Source organism: Tripterygium wilfordii, chromosome 7 (genome assembly GCF_013401445.1).
Source record: "Tripterygium wilfordii isolate XIE 37 chromosome 7, ASM1340144v1, whole genome shotgun sequence".
Classification (NCBI taxonomy): domain Eukaryota; kingdom Viridiplantae; phylum Streptophyta; class Magnoliopsida; order Celastrales; family Celastraceae; genus Tripterygium; species Tripterygium wilfordii.
Genome location: NC_052238.1, coordinates 13,699,290 through 13,715,300, shown reverse-complemented (window position 1 = coordinate 13,715,300; position 16,011 = coordinate 13,699,290). Strand labels below are relative to the sequence as shown.

The 16,011-nt window shown below is 35.4% G+C and overlaps 2 protein-coding genes across 2 annotated transcripts; both read right to left on the bottom strand.

Moving 5' to 3' along the window:
• Positions 1 to 600: 600 nt before the first annotated feature.
• LOC120002624 (protein SIEVE ELEMENT OCCLUSION B-like) lies at positions 601 to 2,546 on the bottom strand (the record flags this gene model as incomplete). Its single annotated transcript, XM_038851384.1, has 5 exons — positions 601 to 1,026; positions 1,115 to 1,606; positions 1,688 to 1,830; positions 1,901 to 2,010; positions 2,089 to 2,546. Coding segments are annotated over 5 exons (1,629 nt in total), but the record flags the coding sequence as incomplete, so codon positions are not given.
• Positions 2,547 to 9,698: 7,152 nt separating this feature from the next.
• LOC120001522 (protein Brevis radix-like 2) lies at positions 9,699 to 15,659 on the bottom strand. The gene is made up of 7 exons (XM_038849895.1): positions 15,510 to 15,659; positions 15,252 to 15,370; positions 14,971 to 15,137; positions 14,039 to 14,409; positions 11,691 to 11,826; positions 11,020 to 11,432; positions 9,699 to 10,037 (listed from the first exon to the last, which is right to left on the bottom strand). The coding sequence occupies exons 3-7, from the start codon at positions 15,100 to 15,102 to the stop codon at positions 9,950 to 9,952; spliced, it is 1,140 nt and encodes a 379-aa protein (XP_038705823.1). The 5' UTR covers positions 15,103 to 15,137; positions 15,252 to 15,370; positions 15,510 to 15,659; the 3' UTR covers positions 9,699 to 9,949.
• Positions 15,660 to 16,011: the final 352 nt, after the last annotated feature.

Genomic DNA, 16,011 nt, shown 5'->3' with positions numbered 1-16,011 from the left:
CTTGCATTTTCCAAAATGAGTCATATTCCTTCCCAATATCCATTGCTGAACGAGTCGTACTCCAATCGCATATCCAGCTACTTTGAATGAGTTCGTAACTGAAACTTGTTCTGAAGATAGTAAGTTAGAAAGTGATGCATGTGAACTCCAAACTGCATACAACAACCTTTTTGAAGAATGCCTCAAAATCAAGAAAGAAAAATTGGAGCTCATCAAAGAAAATGAGATGCTAGTTAAGAACGAGAGACGAGGGGGATGAGAGGTGGAGAGAGTAGAGAATGGGGGATAGGTGGAGAGGAGAGAATATTGGAGAAAGAAAATATTCAAAATGAAAAAGAAAAGAGCAAAAAGAAGCAGAAGAGAGAAGCGGGAAAATCACATCTCATTTTTTTTTTTAATGTAATCTATGTGGCATGATGACATGTCATGCCACATAGATTATGGATGATTATGTACAATAACTTTATATAAGTTTAGTAATGTCCTTATGAAATATATTGAAACCCTATAGAGCTTTCTCTTATTTTTTGGTGGATTCCAGTGTTAATAATTTTGATCAAACGTAACGTTGATTTGATTCCTTTGTTATTTCTGCCTGTCTCAAAAAGAAGACATCTCAGAGAAACTCTCAAGCATTTGAAAGTATTCTGTATCCCTCTTCTCGTCTTCCATAAATGGCATCGCCCAGAAACTCTCTTTGTCGTACTTAAGTAACTTTTTAATTCCTTGGACAATGGGGTCGTGGTCATCAGCATTGCCTAATTGCATCTTCGAGAATAACATGCTCTCTAATCTTGTCCAGAAGAACCATATCATGGTCATATCTTGCCAGCAGTAGCTCAGTTTTTCCTTTGTGATCGTGGATATGACTTTCCTGACACTCTCCCTTTCGCAGCTTTTCCCTACGTAGACCATCTCTAAAGGTATTTCTCCCGCCAGTGCAATAGCTCGAGCAACTTTCATAAACTCCTTGGCCGCTTCAATGTAATCTCCTCCATACAACATTATGCATTTTCCTTTCTTAATCTGAATTCATTAAGCAAAATTTATGATAGAGAGCAAGAATATGAATGTGTTTGCTTGTTTAGTGTGCACAACAGAGCAGTATACTTACCCAGTCTAGTATCGTTGGATCAATGTTATCCACAAGAAGCTCAATCCTCCAAGTCTCTTCCTTCCACAGAGCTTCCTCTATGAGGCTGGTGAAGGGGAAGGCCCTACTGCCCCAAATCCACATCATGTGGATTGCATTTTGGCACACCACTCTCCCTTGATGGTCAATTACAACAACCATAGGCTTGTTCCTGTACTTCCACACCTCATTGATGAACTTGATAACCGCTGTCTCAGTCAATGAAGGGTGGTGCACCATGTACCATGGCATCCTGAACTTGAGGGTCTCGAATTGCTTCTGCATTGAATCATTCCAGAGGATGTTGCGGTCCACAATTGGGATCCACACAACCTCATATTGACTATATTGCCTAGGTGCTTGGTGTCTCGATCCGATTAATATCATTTCCAGAATCCAAATTTCTTCTTCGGAGATGTCTAGTTCTGATATCAGCAATAGGACATTCTTGCTTCTCAGCACATCCAGGCTGACCTAAAAAATTTTCAAAAAGTCATGCCAGCATTGGCATCAGCTAAAGAATGAGACATGTTAGAGACATTACTGTATACATACCCTTCTTTTAGTATAGCGATCAAAAACTGGCAGTTGATCATCCTTGCCACATATCAGGGCCTCGAGCACTTTCATGTTGTCGACATGGACCGTCCCAAAGAGATTCACAAGCATTTGAAAGGATTCCGCAACCTTTTTTTCATCTGTGTTAAACGACATTAATCACTCATGAGCAATTACATGAATTTGAAATTGCTACGTGGCGGACCTAACCTATGTGTTTGTAGCAAATAGCAATCTGCTCCTTGAGATGTTCATATATGCTGTTCAGTTTGCGAGTCAAGGTGGAAAAGTCCAATCCCTCCATCATTGATATGGCGAACCTGAAAATCGCTAGGCTCAATTATTAAATGTAATCTTTCTTGAAGAAAGCGCGAAAGAAGTGTTGAAATCAGAACAACTTTTGGAAACGTAAAGGCTGTCCATTCTTATGGCCCATGTTAGTAGTAGCAGTGATTTGGGTTACATAAGCGACAACACTCCTGATGGTCCAGTAGACAGCAGTTGGGATTTGAGCCATGACAGCGGAGAATGCTGGTACGTCCGGCCAAAAGTGTTTTGGTGGCAGCTCATTGAATTCAACAATACATCTTGCAATATCCAGCATAATACTGACTAGATTTTTCAGCTCTTCAAAGCCTGGTTTCAACAGGCCGGAGACAGGCAACTGCTTTAAAATTGCCATTGATTTGGCAAGTCGATTAGATGCGTAAATCAGGGAAAGAAGCCGGTATTCTCCATAGTTGAGAGCAAAAGCTGCTAGGATGAGCACCAACTTAGCATCCCAGGAATAGCTTGATAGGCTGTTGAATATTGAGAGAGAAGTGGAGTGCTCATCAGAACCACCTCGAACCTTACATACAATCTGAAAATTAAAGAAATTGAAATAAATGATTTAGAAAGTCAATCAAACATCACAAGTGTTAAAAAGAAAATTATTTTTGTCTGTCTAACTTTGTATGTTCATGTGGTAACAACCTTACTCGAAATTCTGTCTACAACATGTGACAGTTCCTCACTCATGGCAGTGAAATTGGCTTGAGGGGTTTTATCCTCCGAGCTTTCAACTTGTGCTTCAGTACCCTATATATATATATATATATATATAGCAATGACATGATGCAGTCAAGTTAGATGAAGATAAACATGGCTCTTTGATGAACATATATGCTACTTAGGCTCTTAAAATCGGTACCATGGCACGACTGAAGATGTCCTCAACGAGATGGAGAAGAGGTTTGACATCAACCTTTCTGCTAGAAAGGGCATGTGTTGCCTCAATTTGGTTCATCATCAAATTATCATTTGACATTGATGAGGCTATTGAAAGAATTTAATACTATTGATAGTTTTGGGTGTTAATGGTGCTCGTGTGTCTTTGGTTCCAAATTTTAGATGTCATATATATGGCGCTTGCAAATGGAATAACATGTGTAGTCATGGCTAACGCTTGCTTTGCTTCCTTCCTTGATTCCATTTTTTCCACTTGAAAACGAAGATTGATTAAGAAAAAAGTTCTGATTCCTTTCTTTAATAGTCAGTGTGTTTGGTGGAGCGGCTTTGCGACTCCGCTCCACCAAACGAGATAATAACACCAACAAAACCATTGGTATTTGCCAGTGGTTACACTAGCTCAAACGAGATAATAACACCAGTTAAATTGATTTTCAATACTAACGAAAAACTGTAGAAAAAAATGTGAGTTTAAAGCCGTCAGGTGTTTTGTGAACTAAATAGTAGAAAAGTGATTGATTAAAGTATTATCTTATATTTTGTTATTAATATAAATATAATAATATAAAATTCAAAATAATATAAATAAAATAAGTCAAATAAAAATTATAAAAATTATTTATTATTAAAATTAATTTTAAGTAAAAACTAAATATAATTAATTATTAAAATTAATTTTAAGTATAAAGTAAATATAATTTATTATTAAAATTAATTTTAAGTATAAACTATAAATATTTTTAAATCAAAATTAAAATGATAATCTTAATAGTAATAAAAATATATTTTATAATTTATTTTACTTATTTTATTTATATAATTTTGAATTTTATATTATAATGTTTATATTAATAACAAATATTAATTAATAAATCATTTGAAATGGCCACGTTAAAATTTAACAAAATTTCTTTCAATAAATGTGGACCTGACAATTTCATTTTAAAAAAATTAACATGTACTGACAGCTTTTCCTTAATTTCAGCGGATTCCACAATAAATTTTTTTTAAAAAAAAATAAAATGTGCAGCTTTCGTTGCGAAAGCTGCATATGACCGTCTGTATAAGAACTTGTTTTGAACATTTGAGCACTAGATTTATTTTTTTAAAACACCTGGGGCTGACTAATTGATTCCAGATTTGACAAATTTTACTTTCCCAAAAATAAAAAACACGGGTCCCACTTCTTTAGTATTGTAATATGATATTAATAGGGCATTTTATACAACAAATTTAGTTTATAATTTCTTTATTTTTTTCGATTCTCACTAATTAATATTTTTATTAATATAATAAATATATTTTTAATAAAATACACAAATATAGTATTATAAGAAATTTTGAAAAACTGTATTTTGACAATAATATACTGCTAGTTTAACTTATATTTTATTTTTCTAATTAATATTATAAAATTTAATTTAATATTTATAAAAAATTATCAAAGACACATTAAATATAATAAAAGCTCATATAAATTAAATTTAAGATTAAAATAATAATAAAATTTATATAATTTTAATAAAATTATATTCGTTAGATTAAATCTAATAATAAAATTTAATATATAAATCGTAAAATCTAATATAACACTTTAATTTAATCGCTTTTCCGATAGCACCAACTTTTAGTTCGCTAAACACCTTTTGTAGCTTTAAGTTCAGTTTTTTTTCACAGTTTTTCGTTAACATTGATAATCAATCTTTCCGCTCTATCAAACAAACCCATTATATCAAGTAAATTGGATATCTTAACCACAAAGCGAAAAGAACACAACAAACTCCCTATCTGCACTGTACGTTATCAATATTGTCTTGGGCGGAAACAGGCAAAGATATTCACGATCAATAAATAACATTCGAGAAATAAAGAATCGAAAACAAGATCAATAACACACAAGATACAATGATTTTACGTTCAACCAATCTTGCCTAGGTCTACAGGCGGCGATGATAAATTTTATTGATGATCTTTCACACTTATTCTCTCTAAATACAAGGATTTGTACTCTTTTTTTTTATAGTTTAAACAATAAGAATATTTATAGCAAGTTTAGGATTTATGGACAGTGACCAAAATATCCTCAAAAGTTAGGATCATTTACAACATTCGCCACCTAACACTAAACTTCCCTAAAAAATGCTCTATCATTAGCAATGTCATAACATTGTTGCCACCAACACCTTGAATGTGCTAACATCTGTAAAACATTGATCAAGTTCAAGCAATACTAACTTAGTCGTTGGTACTGCCTTCGTTATCATATCAGTTGGATTGTCTTTCGTATCCACTTTCTTCAAAGAAACCTCACCTTTATTAATGATATCACGCACAAAATGAAACCTGGGGCTTGTTTGGGAATGCTGTGAGGTGCTGTGAGGTGTGGTGTGGTGCTGTGAGTTATAAAACTGTGGTGCTGTGAGGTGAGTTGGAACGTAAAAAACTGTTTGGTGCATCACTTTTAAAACTGTGGTGCGGTGCGGTGTGGTGCTGCGAGGTGCGTTTGGCTTATCTAAATTACGGTTATATTAGATGACTAATAATATTAATATAAAATCACTTAATGTTTATATTGTATATTAATCTAAAATAAAATAATTGACCTAATTTGATTACGTAGGACAATTCAACATACATTGTAAGCGTTTGGGAGTGCTGTGAGGTGTGGTGAGGTGCTATGAGGTAAAAAGCTGTGGTGCTGTGAGGTGAGTTGGAACGCAAAAGCTGTTTGGCGTGTTACAAAAAACTGTGGTGTTGTGAGGTGTGTTGCAACTGAACGCAGTACAAACGCACTGCTAAACACCCACCTGGTGTCAATATGCTTTGTGCGAGTATGATTAACATTATTCTTTGCCAAAGTGTATCGCACTCTGACTATTACTATAGACCTCAATGCTCTCTTATGATATTCCCAAATCACCAATAAACCCTGAAGCCATAATGCTTCCTTGCTTGATTCAATTTTTTACTTGTGACTTTAACTAAGAACTTATTCTGCTAGAAAACCAAGATTGGGAAAGGAGAGAGTAAGTTTTGATTCTTTTCTTTAATAATCTCAGGTAAAGGGGGAATCTTAACGATAGAGGGTAATGAACAAAACAAAGTATCATAGTGATATCCACCAAGCAGATCAAGAAATTACAATAACCAAACAAGGATAGCAGCAAAAGTAAAGAGTAAGGGATTGCATAAGATAGAGCGCAACTATATATTTGGCCTTTGTTGTACACAATGCAAGTACAGGTTGTAGTTGTGCTTTTCAGCTCATTGAGCATCCAAACAAATAAAGATCTACCTGATCAAGCACATCCATTTGTCCAAATCTCCCACATAATTAGCATCAACATATCCCACATGCTTTCCACCATCATATACACTTCCTTCGTCTATACGATAATCCATAGCTGGAAGTTCACTTCAAGTATCTCATTGCTCATTTCCCATATTTGACATAAAACTACTCATAAGGCTAGCCGCACAGGCTAAATCTGGCCATGTGAAAACCATGGAATACATAAGACTCTCTCCATGGCACTCACATACCTTCTGTTCTTCACGCACACCTTCTCCTAATCGATATTTCGAGATAACTGTTAAGGTAATTTTAAATAACCTGCAAATGGTGTTTGAACCACTTTCGATTGTGACATGCCAAACTTATCCATATCCTCAAGAGATAATTGCTTTGAGACACAAACAACTTCCCTTTTTTCCTATCCCGAACAATTTCTATCTCCAAAATCTTCTTGATTGCCCCCAAATCCTTTATTTCAAATTCACTACCCAACTGAGCATTTAGCTTTAGAATTTCTCCCATATCATTTGATGCTATAACCATATCGTCAACATACAATAAGAAACTCCCGAACCTTCACTAAGCCATTTGACATACACGCAAATATCGTAGTTGCTTCTCACAAACTTATTTATCAGCATAAACTCATCAAACCGAAGGTACTACTACCTAGGCGATTGTTTCAGCCCACACAAAGAAATTTCTTTCGGATCGAAATTCTCGATGTTCCTTTTGGTTTTCAGTCTGAGCCCTAATTCGTGTCTTCATCTTGGAGCCAAGTAATGGGCTTTGGGCTTTACTTAAGTGTCTTCAAAAGATACTTATTATTTTGGTCTTCGGCTGGTATCTTACTTAAGCCCACAGCCTAAGTCTTTGTTTTATTTCAAAGTAATTTCTTTTATATATTTTTTCTCAGTTGTCTACATCAACCAACCATTGCCTAGTATTAACAACCAAATCGTCCTGACTGATGTCAGCAATAGGACATTCTTTCTTCTCAGCACATCCAGGCCATGAAAAATAACGAAAGTTATTAAAAAATTGAAATTAGGACTTAAAAAAAGGTGAATTTTAAACTAAATTCAGCATAAATTATTCTTGCTATATTTTTACTGAATTACTTTGATTTCATAAATTTCATTGTTTATTTTAAAAACATTAAAAATAATTTAATTGCATACAAAACAATGTAATCAATTAAGGGTGTATAAAAGGTCGATTTCAATTATTTTTTTTTCCCAATTTTGACAATAGTTTAACGGACCATTCGGTCGGATATTAGCAGTTATTTCGATTATTCAGTCAGTTAATAATTCCATTTCACTAAATATTTTTTGAAAATAATCGACCGTTCGGTTTGATTTTTCAAGTAATTTTGTACGGCCATAGAATCAATGGATATATTGTCTGAAATTTTCAAATACATTGGATTGAAATTAAATACAAAAACGAATGGATTTGTTGTTGATATAATTACTTTATTTTTTAAAACAATGTAAAAACGACTTGGATTGCTAAAAAAAAATTAATAACAATCTGGAATGCTAAAAAAATAATGTAATAACAATCTCAAATACTCAAAAAACAACTTAATTATATATTGTACTACTTTAAAACAATGGAATAATACTTGGTATAAGAAAAAAAAATAGAAGTGGTACACATCCCAATATTTATCATCTCAAAAATATCCCAACAATGTGTGTCACTCATTCATTGGGCGTGATGACATCATAGCAAGGTTCCCATTTAAAACATTCAATCAATGAGTGCCACATGTTATTAGGATAGTTTTGGAATGATAAATGCTGATATCTTTATTATTTTTGGCAAAAAAAATTCTTTCCACGTGTACATTAATTGCAGCATATCAACACATATATACAAGAGATAGCTATGATACACATTGAAAGTGAAAGGTCTAAGTCGAAAATGTTAAATGTTCCAACTTTTTATAACCCAAGTTCTCGCAAGTCTAAGTGGCATTTTCTCATAGTCATGATGACATGACATATTTTTTGAAAATCAAATTTCCCTCTTCCCTTTTGTTTAAAATTTAAAAATTAAACACTCCTTGTTTTATCTTTCACTTCTCTTTTTCTCCCCCACTTTCATGATTTCATCATCTTCATTAACCATATATAGACAATTAAATCATTTATATTCACGAATTATATTGAAAATGACTGGTATTACATTATTTTTTACATACAGACATGCAATTGTATTTTTTTTTGTATACAAACATGCGATTGCATTGTTTTTTTGCCAAACAGACCTACGATTACATTGTTTTCAAAACAATGAAACAATGTAATTTTCAAAATAGACAAACATAAGTTGTAGAAAAAATAGTCCAAAAACCAGTTAAGAATAACAAGGTAAATACATTGTTTCAGAAGTATATCCATTCAAATGGTTGTAAACACAATGTTACACTGTTTTCAATACAATGTAACTTCCAAATATGAAAAAAAAAAGAGAAAAAATTACATTGTTACTGGAGGTGGTCGGAAATGTTGCTTGAGGTGGCTGGATGCCTAGATTGACAAATTACATTATCTCTAAACCAATATAATTTGCTCGGGTTGCTAGAATCTGGTAGCTACCTGGCTGGAAAATGGATGGAGTAAGGTGGGCCTCGACGTCTGGAGTCCAAAAATTGCTAAGGTGGAAACCTATGTGGAATGCCACCTAGAATTGGGATTTGTTGGTACAAAAAACCTTGGGCCATTTAGCATTACCGATCCTAAGTTCCTCTCACTGTGACAGTGCCCATCAATCCGAATGGCATAGGGACTAGTACTCTCCTCCAGCATTAGCCATTCAAAACAGCAGAATTGGGTAGATCTACGCAGAGAAATCAAAGACATCGAAAACACATACCTTGCCCTAAAGGAAGAGACCCAATATACGCAAAGAAACTGACTACTACATATTTATGTAGAGATATCGATTACCACAGATCTACTCAGAGAAATCAACTACAAAGGAAGAGACCCAAATCGAGTACCACAGATCTACTCAGAGAAATCGAAAACCAATGGCAGCTCATATAGTGGTGCCATCGTCTTCCTCATCACCAGTGTTGTCTTCTGGAGAATACAAAGAGAGATAGAGAGAGAGGGGTTGCAGAGAGAGAGATGCTGCTAGATTCAACTGGTAAAAAAATTGAGAAAATATATATTTTTTAATTCATGCCATGTAGGCATGTTGACTCACCCTAGCAAGAGATTGGGATGGTGTGTTGAGAGCCTGAGACACTATTAGCTGTGATACTTATAATTTTCGTGTGCATACATGTTTGAATCAATTACATATATAAAAAAATAATTAAAAAAAAGAGAGAGAGTCAGATATCAGGACCAAGAGGAAGAGCACAAAATAAGAAGAAGACATTAATGTTGATGGATCTCATACTCGAGCTTCCATTCTCGACTCCTTAAAAGAAAATTGATACTTAGACAGTTGACAATCGCGTTGTAAAAAGTATCAGAGATTAGTTCATATTTATGAATTAGATGAGAATAGTAGGTCAGTAAAACTTAAAGATTCTAATTGTAATCAACATTTTCCATTCTTTTTTTAAAATTTCTTTACCAATTTCCAAGCGTTGCAAGTATATACCGCAGTATACATCTCCTGATACATTTGTGCAACCTTTCTTTCCACAAGACCAATAGAATGCTTCAACATCAACAGCTGAACCCCCACATTCTGATAGATTTGGTAGATCACAAAGCTCCCAAGTACTGTTCTTGTATCCTTGCTCGATTCTGTTCCCACCATAACCTGGCATACGTTTCTCCAAACCTTTCTCGGCTGCATAAGACATATGGTAAAAATCAGTATAAAGCACTTATATCAAGGTTAAGCGGTTGGATACAATATGTTGATATAGGAGGCAGCAAAATAGGAGCTCCCAACTACTGTTTCACAAACGGAAATACAGAAAGGTGACAAGTCTGGCGTCCACCGGGTAATAGGATCAAACACCTCACCTTTCACACCGTATCAAGTAACAGTTAACATCACAAGCCATAAAAAAAATCAATTAGGATTCGGTCCGAAATTAGTCTTAAAAGAAACTGCATTTTCAAGTATATGAAGATGATCTCATTCTTTGACAGAAATGAATTTGGTAATTGTATGCTAAAAATCCTGAATGACCACGATAGAGGAATTGGTTTACGGCAACACAATAATGCATTTGGATGGGGAAAAAGAAGAGAGATACAGGTGACGTTTTGACAATGAAAACAATTACATTGTCAGCATACTAACCTCTAAATTAACACCAAGAAAAATAAAGAACGAAAGAATTCAATGCCATGGAAACAACAAAATTTTCTTAAGAAGGTCAGAAACTATGAATATAATTACTCCACTGCTTCTCTTGGAGATGAGACAATTATCTCATTCAACACATTATTAATGCATCACATACACAGTTTCATGAGAAACAATTGAGTGGGTGCAGCAATCTATGTTCCTATGAAAACCTATTTCCTGAATGTTCACATGGTTAAGCTGTTGTTTCAATCATATGACTTCAAGTTCAGGAAAAAAATAATGTTAAAATGGGCAGTAGAGTCAGAAAGTGTACAAGTATTTTTAACTGTCGATCCAATCTAAAAAAAATTACGTTGAAGGTAAAGGACAAAACTTCATGATGGTAATCAATTATAGGTTTGAAATTTTAATTTTGCTATACCGAGAAGAGTAGCAATGCAACACCAACAATTAGTGAGAAAGGAATAAAATTTAAATAGAAATAGTTTTGATTCCATGTATTCCATGTTACCTGAAACGAACACGTCTTAGCTCCCGAACACCACCAGGTAGTGCTCTGATAGTTATGTATACTCCTGGTTCATCTTCCTCAACCCATTCAGTCTCCATATCACTGGCATTACTGATGGAAAGCTCTCCTGAGCGATCCACCTCCCTGGAAGAACTAGTCCTTACAGATCCATCTATTGATGATGTCTCTGTCTGGGCCCCACTGATGCTGGAGAGTTTAGGAGTTGAAGCAAGAGCAGCTAAGCTGCAATAATGGCTGGATGGCAATTGATTACAGTTAAGTGAATCTGATGAAGAATAGCCCACGCCAGCTGGGTGGTGGAAGTTGCGTGGCCTCTCTTGAATCAATGGTGGTGTCACAGGGCTGTCCCTGGCCGATTCAATCCTCGAGCTCTGAAGTGGGATCTGAGTACACTTGAGGGGGAGAAAAAAAGGGAAAAAAGATCCAGATGTTAGTCTAGTTGCACCAACATAAGTTCGTTTATTGAGTTTCATGGCGTGTGGTCATTGTACCAACATCTGTAAAGGGTAAACCTTTTTCACGGAAAAGAAAAAAATCATTGATTACTAACACAGTCAATCTAGATTTATTATGACTAAACGAGCTAAAATAGTTGTCCTGGAAAAATTACACGATTATAGTCCATAAATGACATATGGTATAAAGTTCACCTCATTCTCAGATCTTGGTGGAGTAGGAAGTGGGACCACCTCGTGATTGAGCTGTTGAACATTGTATAGTTCCATGACCTTGTCATAGTTCTCTGCCCACCACCTCTGAGCTTGACATTTGTTGAACATTTCACGGCTGATCAATATAACAAAATAAGAGTTAGCGACCCTAACATCTAGAAATATCGAACAATCACAAAGCCAAAAACTGAAAAAATAATTTTATGGTATGCAAAATCAAATTTCTTGACATAACTAGCAATAAAAACACATATCATTCAACAAGTTTACAAGTCTCAAGCTCAATGCAAATGCCAATCTGTTGAGAATTTTCTGATCACCATACCAAAAATGATATAAGCATCTCTAAAAGCTGGAGGGAAAAAGAATTGTCACTCAGTTAGCCAGAGTACAAAACAACACAACTAAATCTCTTGAAATGACAAGAAATAAAAGCACAATTAATTGTTTCAATTATCACAGGTACTCTCTCCAGCCCAATCATAATTTTTTGCTAGAAAGATAACCATCTTCACCAGACTCTTGATCCCAAAAAATTTTGGTTTGCTAAGAAGAAAATGATATAGACCAAAAGCTCGTCAGCATGATCCATAATATAAATGGTTCATCAAATTAAGATAAATCAATAAAGTTAACATAACTTTTTTATTACGTGACAAACTATTAAGTAGCAGATCCAAAATTGTTTGTATTAAAATTTTGATGATGATGATGACGACAATTACATGAAATTAAACATCACGCCAACTTATTGCAGTAACTAGTTAATTCTGAAAAAAAAAAAAAAAACTTTCATAATAAATCTGAAACAAGCTAAGTTAAGCCCCATTCTGGGACTAAAGTAGCAGGTTAGAACTTTGCAACATATGTATCTTAGAGGTGGAAGCATAAAGACCATAACGCCAAACACACATTGGCCACTATAAGGTACAAAATCCAAAAACTATCACAAGCTGTGACTTATCAACAAGGAATAAATTCAATAAATTGGCAAAGCCAATGTTAACCAGAGCAAAGCCACTTGGCTGGGGTGACTTCGCATTGTGGCCAAGTGAACTTAAGCTGAGTCCACCTCAAAAAAGTTATGTACCTAGCTAGGAAAGGGAATAGTGTTCAGGAGTTGTTCTCCTTTTCTTTAGAGAGGCAGAACAAGGTGATTAACATCCAGATGCATACCAAAAACATGCATCACACAATATTTTTGGTTCATAAAATAGCAAATAGAAGAGTACACGATATTGGTACATCTGAAGAATGACTACTTTTTAATGTAAATCGAAGTTCTCTTTGAGCTTTGAGTGATCGTGTGGATGGTTACTTTATTAAATTTTCAAAGCATTCTGGAATAACATTGAATGGGAGTGACTCACTGAATTGGTACTAGTATGTGCATGAGTACGATGAAAATCTTAGTTCTAATGCTGCATTTCATACTCTGGCTAGAATACTACATTTTGCTATCTTCATGATATGTGGTATACCATTATGGCCGACGCAGTGTCTCAACTTCCAATTTTCTAAATGCAGTCAAACTACAGATACGTCTTTCTCTTTTTCATTAATAAAAGCAATAGCAGCCAAATGCGTCCATGCAAGTACGCAACCATTGAACGCTGTAATGTCAAACCAAAAGACACTACAGGCAGAAAATAATCTGTTTGTACAAACATGACAGAATTAAATGAAGTTGCAAGAAACCATGATGCATGTGTATGGTCTAAAGTACAACCCATATGAATAACCAGTCTAATCAATATATTTATAATTAATTATAGGATAATGCTTGAAACCCCCAAAAAGTGACCTCCAAAAGACCCAATATATTTATAATTAATTATAGGATAATGCTTGAAACCCCCAAAAAGTGACCTCCAAAAGACCCCCATTTAATGTGGAGTGTTGGATGTGAAGTGGGCCCTACATGTGTGTTTTTAATCAATGGTTATTTTAATGCCACATAGATTTGTGGGATGCCACGTAGATTTGTGGGACTTTTGGGAGTCAAATTTTGGGGATCTCTAGCATTGTCCTTAATTATAATAAGAAAAAATTCACAGGCAGAGTCAGTGCACAATAGTCTCATCCAATTAATGACAAAAGGAGGATGTCACCATGCCTAACCGGAATCACTGTTAACACCAAGAAAAATGGCACCAAATAAAAGAAAACCTTCAAACGGCATCATTTATAAACCCAAATTACAAAGGACGATAAAACACCTATGTGATAAAATTGCCACTGCAATATCAAGAAACAAGAGATCAGCACACATTCAACGAAATCAAGCATCTTCCTTGGGAAATGAAAAACAGTCCAAGCAGTAGTACCTGAATCGAATCCGCTTTAGATCATTCCCTCCATGAGGCAATGAAAGGAAAGTGATAAGCACACCTGGCTCCACTTGTGCAACCCATTCCATGGGCTCATCCTCCTCCATGAACACAACAGATTCCGTACGACCACTGACAGATGCTGGTGTCCCCTCTCCGCTAGATAACCCTTTCAGTCTTGCATCTGTTTCTTTCTCCCACAACCCCGAAATTGAGTTTGAACTTCCAGTTCTATGGTATGAGTACCGGATCCTTGCAGAGTCTGACGCTGCAATTGAATCTGCATAATTCCGGTTCTGGTTTGATGATCCTGAACATGATTTGCAATTCTTATACGCCCCCGATGCTTTCAGTGCAATGTCCTTGATCTGGATCAAGAAAAAATCCTTTGTCACTAAAGCAATCTCTGCTATTCAAAGTACAAAATTCTGTGCCTATCCCCTTAGTGCGTAATGTATGAGTATGACTTCGTTTTTAATAATAGAAAGGAAAAAAAATGTTCAATTAAGGTTAAAAACAGAACATAAATCCTCCTCTCTGGTTAGCTACTAGAAAATGGAGAAAGGAAACAAATTATGGGTTTCTTTGTCCTAGGGTAATTGAAAATACCAAAAAAGCTGCTATTGTGGTTCACTAGAAATGGGAAGAATAAGAAGGGAAGATAAGATCTAATGCCTGACTCTTATCACATTCATGGCATTTTTTGTTCACAGAAAACAATTAACAGAATAAAACACAACATCGCCTTCATTTTGACTGCTCTTATTTTTATATATAAACAACCATTTGTGTGAAATTGTAGGAATAGAACAGTAGTTTCAAGCTTCTTGAATAAAATATAGAAACGAGAGCCTTTACAATAATATGAAAATCTCTTACATATCCACATCTTCTCAGGAATTAAACAGAGACAGAACTTCAGCGCTAACCTGAGAAGTAAGAGCCTTGATGGCTTGCTTGGTCCTCGGAGTCCCAGCAACAACAACGTCTTCTTCCTCTTCTCGACAATACAGAGATCCATTGGTGTTTATCTTCTTCGAACACGCTATGCATTTCAGCATCACCGTATAATATATATATACACAAAACTCCAAATCTAACAACAAAAACCAATGCCACATATAGATCAGTAACCACTCAACCAAAACAGACGCACTGACATATCCAAAACATTACGTAGAGAAGAAGCTGATTGCTTCAGGATCCTTACTTGCAAGTGGTGTCTTCAGTTTGTACTATGAAGAGCTAGCTGGAGCTGGAGCTTGATCAGAGATCGCAGGAAAGTTGACCGTTATGGTGCCGAGTTAAGGCATTCATTTTTTAATGCGTCTGCCAGGTAAAATGAGTAAGAAACAGAATTGTCTATGAATTTAAATTCTCTCTCACTAGAAGGAAATTCACTTTCAGATCGTAGATTCTCTCTCTACTGTCAAAGAAGAACAACGCATTGAAGGTTTGGATTTAGGACCTTAAAAAGAGTAGAGATCTGGTTGTGCATGCCATGTGTTTGTGAAAATGACCCAATGGGACCGAGGGTGGGTCACTGGGATTGGGTATAAAGGGCGCCATGCGCTTGGGGGGTTTGGGGAGCCGGTGTTTGCGCCACCCTACCTATATCCTAGGCTCAATGGATGATCCAGGTATTTTTGGGATTAGTTGGGCCAAAAGAACGAAAAGTAAAATAATAAAAGAAGAGAAAAAGTTTGCCTGTTAGTGAAGTACTTGCACCCAAAAAATACAACCCATGTGAGAATACAAGTGTCGCGAGACCCAATAAATTTACACAAGTAGAGATTGTGTCCAAATGGATTGAGTTTTCGCTTTGATACTGAAGGGCGTCCCTGGGGGCAGGCAAGACAGGTGGTTACACAGGGCCCCCAAAGTCCTAGGGCCCCATATTTCAGAAAAAATACTAACCTATTAATATTATAGTAGTCACAAGAAATGCTAAATGAGTTAGTTATATTGTC